The sequence below is a fragment of the Dendropsophus ebraccatus genome, chromosome 1 (genome assembly GCF_027789765.1).
Source record: "Dendropsophus ebraccatus isolate aDenEbr1 chromosome 1, aDenEbr1.pat, whole genome shotgun sequence".
NCBI lineage: Eukaryota > Metazoa > Chordata > Amphibia > Anura > Hylidae > Dendropsophus > Dendropsophus ebraccatus.
Window position 1 is genome coordinate 6,927,196 of NC_091454.1, and position 7,216 is coordinate 6,934,411.

The 7,216-nt window shown below is 45.6% G+C and overlaps 1 protein-coding gene across 1 annotated transcript; it reads right to left on the bottom strand.

Moving 5' to 3' along the window:
• Positions 1-2,563: 2,563 nt before the first annotated feature.
• NRIP2 (nuclear receptor interacting protein 2) lies at positions 2,564-6,389 on the bottom strand. The gene is made up of 6 exons (XM_069951590.1): positions 6,110-6,389; positions 4,747-4,989; positions 4,380-4,462; positions 4,169-4,257; positions 3,164-3,216; positions 2,564-3,073 (listed from the first exon to the last, which is right to left on the bottom strand). Exons 1-6 carry the CDS (start codon positions 6,296-6,298, stop codon positions 2,966-2,968), a joined length of 765 nt encoding a protein of 254 aa, XP_069807691.1. The 5' UTR covers positions 6,299-6,389; the 3' UTR covers positions 2,564-2,965.
• Positions 6,390-7,216: the final 827 nt, after the last annotated feature.

Sequence of the window (7,216 nt, forward strand, 5' to 3'; positions counted from 1 at the left end):
TGTATATAAGAATGGAGATGTTTGGCCCCTGTGGATCTAAGGTTCCTGATGCTAGAGCCCCCCTTTATCCCCTGTGATCCCTGCCTGACGCTGGGGTGCAGTGTTATTTATCACCCTATATTAGCGGCAGCCTGCGGGGGCAATGTCAGGCAGTGACAGATGGCCGTGCGGTTCTCCCCCTCCGGCTTTGCTACATCAGGACATTTGTTTTCCTAGCTCTTCTTATTATTATACCGCCATTTAGTGCTCCCTCCGGCTCTATTTGTCTCCTCTTCATATTATGTTCTCAATCTTCTTCCTCCGTTTAAGGGACGGTGGAGAAATCATCTGCGAGCAGCCGGGGGTTATGGGTAATTTACTCTTACAATGCACAGAAAGCTCAGCTCTGACAATAACCATATATAGGAAAGGGGGCGCTGTCCCGGACAGAAAAGGGGACTGCAGGGTCGGTGTGGACATGGTGTTCACTTAGACAGGAAGTCACATGGTTACTAGGCAACCATAACCTATAGGGTGGTCACCAGGACAGAAAGTCACATGGTTACTAGGCAACCATAACCTATAGGGTGGTCACCAGGACAGGAAGTTACATGGTTACTAGGCAACCATAACCTTATAGGGTGGTCACCAGGACAGGAAGTCACATGGTTACTAGGCAACCATAACCTATAGAGTGGTTACCCAGAAAGGAAATCACATGTTTACAAGGCAACAGAGAACGGTCACATCATCAATAGAGCAGTCACGTCATCTAGAAAGCAGTGACATTATCTATAGAGAGCGGTCACAAACCATAGAGAGCAGTGACATCATCTATAGAGAGCGGTCACACACATACGGCCCGTACATTATAACCGCACACATCTATAGAGAGCGGTCACACACATACAGCCGTACATTATAACCGCACACATCTATAGAGAGCGGTCTCACACATACGGCTGTACATTATAACCGCACACATCTATAGAGAGCGGTCACACACATACAGCCGTACATTATAACCGCACACATCTATAGAGAGCGGTCTCACACATACGGCTGTACATTATAACCGCACACATCTATAGAGAGCGGTCACACACATACAGCCGTACATTATAACCGCACACATCTATAGAGAGCGGTCACACACATACAGCCGTACATTATAACCGCACACATCTATAGAGAGCGGTCACACACATACGGCCCGTACATTATAACCGCACACATCTATAGAGATCGGTCACACACATACGGCTGTACATTATAACCGCACACATCTATAGAGAGCGGTCACACACATACAGCCGTACATTATAACCGCACACATCTATAGAGAGCGGTCTCACACATACGGCTGTACATTATAACCGCACACATCTATAGAGAGCGGTCACACACATACAGCCGTACATTATAACCGCACACATCTATAGAGAGCGGTCTCACACATACGGCTGTACATTATAACCGCACACATCTATAGAGAGCGGTCACACACATACAGCCGTACATTATAACCGCACACATCTATAGAGAGCGGTCACACACATACAGCCGTACATTATAACCGCACACATCTATAGAGAGCGGTCACACACATACGGCCCGTACATTATAACCGCACACATCTATAGAGAGCGGTCACACACATACGACCCGTACATTATAACCACACACATCTATAGAGAGCGGTCACACACATACGGCCCGTACATTATAACCGCACACATCTATAGAGAGCTGTCACACACATACAACCCGTACATTATAACCGCACACATCTATAGAGAGCTGTCACATGTATACGGCCGTACATTATAACCGCACACATCTATAGAGAGCGGTCTCACACATACGGCTGTACATTATAACCGCACACATCTATAGAGAGCGGTCACACACATACAGCCGTACATTATAACCGCACACATCTATAGAGAGCGGTCACACACATACGGCCGTACATTATAACCGCACACATCTATAGAGAGAGGTCACACACATACGGCCCATACATTATAACCGCACACATCTATAGAGAGAGGTCACACACATACGGCCCGTACATTATAACCGCACACATCTATAGAGAGAGGTCACACACATACGGCCCGTACATTATAACCGCACACATCTATAGAGAGAGGTCACACACATACGGCCCGTACATTATAACCGCACACATCTATAGAGAGAGGTCACACACATACGGCCCGTACATTATAACCGCACACATCTATAGAGAGAGGTCACACACATACGGCCCGTACATTATAACCGCACACATCTATAGAGAGCGGTCACACACATACGGCCCGTACATTATAACCGCACACATCTATAGAGAGCGGTCACACACATACGACCCGTACATTATAACCGCACACATCTATAGAGAGCGGTCACACACATACGGCCCGTACATTATAACCACACACATCCATAGAGAGCGGTCACACACATACGGCCCGTACATTATAACCGCACACATCTATAGAGAGCGGTCACACACATACGACCGCTCACATCTTTGCCCCCTCTGCTTCTCCCCCCCATAAACACGCGACACATCTCCTTCTAATACACAAACCATTATTGGCTTATAAAGACCAGCAGGTGGCGCCCTAATCAAGTCTCTTGCAATGTATGAAGGGGCAATTGTTTCTGGGTACAAGCAGATGGGGGGGCAATAGGTGTCGCCCCCAGAATGTACATGGTAAAGTCACACGTAACACATAGGCGACACTGACGACGACATTCAGCCATTACAAAACAGTAAAGAAATCCCCTCCACCTGTCCTGATCCCCAGACCGCAAAAGGGGGAGGAGCTTGTCAACAATGGTGGTCCTGATGCCGCTCATCTCAGTCCGAGCGTCTCCATAGTAACGGCAGATCATGGGAGGCGCTCCTATAGGCCCCCAGCTCTGTATCTGTGCTTTCACTTGCAGTTCCTCCATCTGACCAGTAGGGGGCAGTCTACTGCTTGCTCACAGCTTCAGTCTCTGTGGGGGCGGAGGGATGGTTCAGGAATGGGATCACTCGGGTTGGGGTCTTCAGGACACCGCGCTCCAGGTCAATGCAAGTCTGGGAGGGTTAAAAAAAAAAAAGGATTAACCTATGCATCAGTGTTGCCCCCTATTGGACACCGTGGTGTATAGCACACAGTGAACTTACCTTGAGTGATATCAGTGTCTCCAGCCCCACACACAACTCAGCAGTGTCATCATCTAGAGGCAACGTAACAATAATATATAACCTGGTGGAACTACAACACCCAGCAGAGAGGCCGGAGATCGCAAACATAACATATATAGCGAGATCGGATCACTTACTGCACTACGGAGAGGTTCTGATGATGTCAGGTGCAGCGATGTCATAGATCCAAATCACCATTCACATCAATATCTACATCCTGATTGACCTGAATAAGTGAATGTGTGGACATTGATGTGGATGCTGCTTAGAATAAATGGGATCAATGACATGTAAGTCCATCAATATCTACATCCTGATTGGCCTGACTAAGTAGATGTGTGGACATTGATGTGGATGCTGCTTAGAATAAATAGGATCAATGACATGTAAACCTATCAATATCTACATCCTGATTGGCCTGACTAAGTAGATGTGTGGACATTGATGTGGATGCTGCTTAGAATAAATAGGATCAATGACATGTAAACCTATCAATATCTACATCCTGCCTGCATTGATTAAGTATATGTGTGGACATTGATGTGGATGATTATCCCCACAGAATAAATGAATCAATGACATGTAAATCCATCAATATCTACATCCTTCCTGGTCTAAATAAGTATATGTGTGGATGGTGATCCCTGCAGAATAAATGAATCAATGACATGTAAACCTATCAATATCTACATCCTTCCTGGTCTGAATAAGTAGATGTGTGGACATTGATGTGGATGGTGATCGAAATAAATGGGATCAGTGACATGTACATCCATAAATATCTACATCCTGTCTGCTCTGAATAAGTATATGTGTGGACATTGATGTGGATGGTGATCACAATAAAATTAGAGGAATCAATGACATGTAAAGCCATCAGTAACTATCTCCCGCCTGAATAAGTACATGTGTGAACATTGATGTGGATGGTGATCCCAATAAATAGAATCAATGGGGATTTCATACTGAATGATTGACCCTCACCCACAATCGCAGCTTTGCAGGTCAGCGTGGCTCCGCCCAGCTCAATGTCCACCATCATCTTCTCCTCTGGACCATTTGTGGCCTGTAACCTGGATTAAAATATAACTCAATAAATTGTACATCAAGAATAGGAGTTTAAAGGGGAGCTCCACAGTGCAATTCCGCTTAAGACCAGCGGGTGCAGCTCTTTTCTTTACAGTTTCACTCTTACCCCAATCTTTTCACGCAGGATTTAGAGATAAGGTTTTCTCGCCGCTCAGTGGACAACTTGGCACAAATGTCCCAGTTACCGACCTGAAAGACGAACGACATAAATCAGGAACATTTACCCACTGAGCCTATAAGGAATCTCTGTATGGAGATGGGAATAAATAGCACCATCTACTGGACGGAGGTGGGAAGTGCAGCAATCATGTTATCAGGGATCTCTGGTTCTAGCTGTGTGTGATAACTCCTATAGCCACTAGATGTCAGTACAACAGAAGAAAATTCAAAGCAGCTTCTCACTTTACAGCCTGTTGTGAAACATCACTAATTAGATGGTTTTAGTGACACATTGAGGTTTCTGTGGTTCTCACCTTACAGGGGACAAGTAGGACGTGTCCTCTCCAGCCCTCCTCTAGCACCTCCTCAGGTTCTTTGGTCGGCAGCATCTGACTTGGCACCGGAGTTGGGTTTTCATTATCCAGTTTGGGTGGGCTTGTCTCCTTACTGGGGGATCGGGCCCCTGGAGCACACAACAGGGGGTCCTGTGCTAATCCGCTGGTTTCTTTCACTGGGCTGCCTCCCATGAGACGCCTCTGGATCACAGTGTGAGGTTGCTGAAGTCATAACACAAAGCGTGTAAACTCTTGTCCGGTACCTTTACCCACTGATCCATGTCACATGCATTGACTCCTCTCCTCAAGTCACTTTAGGATCCTCCCTATAGATGGTTCTTTTTACCTATTCAGTATCTGTAGATGGACTGTAACCACTGATCCATCTTCTTATGCCACCACTTCTGCCTATAACTCCTTTACCACTGATCCAGCTCTACATATTTTACATTTAACCCATACTGTGCCGCTTTACCATAGATCGGACCTGTGATACTTTACATCTAAATTGTATTATGTCCCTTTACCTCCAACCTTTAATCACTGACCCAGCGTATAACACACTGTGTTTATTTACCACTGATCCATTTCTTGATATTTAACATCTAATCTGTTTTGTATCACGGAGTTACATGTTAATCCATAGAGAGAGATCTTTACCACTGATCCCTCTCTAGAAAGCTTCTCTTTTACTACTGATCTCACTTTATAGCTAATATTTGAATGATACTATGACCCTTAACCACTGAACCATACTGTCATGCTTATCGTCTGTGCCATTACCACTAATCCCGCTGGTATCTGAATAGTACTGCAACCCTTTACCACTGATCCCTCTCATGATCAGATCCGATCAGAACAGATCCCTCTTGGTAGCTAATATCTGACTGGTACTGAGATCCTTTACCACTGATCCATCTTAATATGGTTTATCTTTATCAGATCCCTCTTGGTAGCTAATATCTGAATAGCGCTGAGATCCTTTACCACTGATCCCGACCAGAGATCTTACCTGATAGAAAATATCTGTATATAGTGACATTTGACTTCTGATCCATCTCTTGATGTACCTGACCAGCGATCTTACGTAGTGACACTTGACCACTGAGCCACCATCCACCTGTTCGTTCATGAACTGTAATGTAACCCTTTACCACTGATCCACGGCTTCATGCTGAGACTCTCTACAACCCATTACCACTGATCCGCCGCCTTGCTGCACTCTTAACCCCTTCCCCACCGATCCATCTGAATACTGGTCCCTGTATATAGCAGACTGCGCAGTGTGACCCCCTGGCCTGTCCCGCTAGGGTCAGGCTCTCTTAGCCACTGATCCACTTACCAGGTCCTTAGAGGTTCCCAGTCTACGCAGCTGGTCCAGGGGCAGCAGGTCGGCTGAATCCTTGTGGATGAATTGGGTGGCTTGTTTGAGGCGCCTCTGCTGGTGCAGGATGGCTGAACCCCTCAGGTCTTGCTCTTTTTGGGGGGAACCTCTTGCCCCCAGCCCCAGGGGCGGCCTCTGGAAGCTCATAGTGACTGCACCCTCCTTCAACTTGCTGTGCTCCTGACTCTCTTCCCTGCACAGTGCTGCGGTTGTCACCCTCCCTTGTCTTACTGCCTTTGTTCCCTCCTCTCTGGTATTCTGGGGATTCCTCTATGGAGCCCCCTCCTCCCTCTCTGCAGAGATTCCCCGCTCCCCTCCTCCCTGGATCAGCATCACGGACGCAGCCGCAATTCTGCAGCGCCAATCCTACAGCAGCCAATAGCTGAGGGCTTAAAGGGGAATTCCATCTAGGAGCTGCTTGGCTTAAAGGGGAACTGACCTTTCTTTTATCCTACAGCACTAATCAATATCATAAAAATGGACAATCCCTCGAAGGACGATTCCATTCCGAATATACTTATGTCAGTCAATGGTAATTTGCTTAAAGGGGAACTCCACATCGGAAGAATTCCAATGAAAGTGATGATAAAAATGAGAAAATTCTCTCTGAATACATATTGGGTCGCTTAAAGGGGAATTCCATCTAGAAGCTACTCCGCTTAAAGGGAAACTGACTTTTTAACCGTATCAGTTTGATAACAATAGACAATCCTTTAAAGGACAATTCCATTCTGAACATACTTGGTGTCAAGCAATAGCACATTTCTTAAAGGGGAACTCCAGATTAAAGTGATTCTCAAGAAACAAAAATCAGCTGTTAGTACAGTATATAAGATATGAGGAATCAAAAAAATTGCTTAAAGAGAAATGGCATTACTTCATATATGAACAGTTGTTGTTTCTTAAAGGGGAACTCCAGTGAAAAACATTTACTTTCATATCAACTGGTGTCAGAAAGTGCCAGAGATCTGTAATTTACTTCTATATAAAAATCTCCAGTCTTCCAGTACTTATCAGCTACTGCATGTCCTGCAGGAAGTTGTGTATGACACATTGCTCTCTGCT

Excerpts from the sequence above, each read along its gene's own strand:
- NRIP2 (XM_069951590.1), bottom strand. The coding sequence starts at position 6,298 with ATGAGCTTCCAGAGGCCGCCCCTGGGGCTGGGGGCAAGAGGTTCCCCC. Across the intron at positions 3,217-4,168 it reads CTGCAAAGCTGCGATTGTGG|ATGATGACACTGCTGAGTTG; the intron begins GTGAGGGTCAAT and ends CGTTGCCTCTAG. Across the intron at positions 3,074-3,163 it reads AGACACTGATATCACTCAAG|ACTTGCATTGACCTGGAGCG; the intron begins GTAAGTTCACTG and ends TAACCCTCCCAG.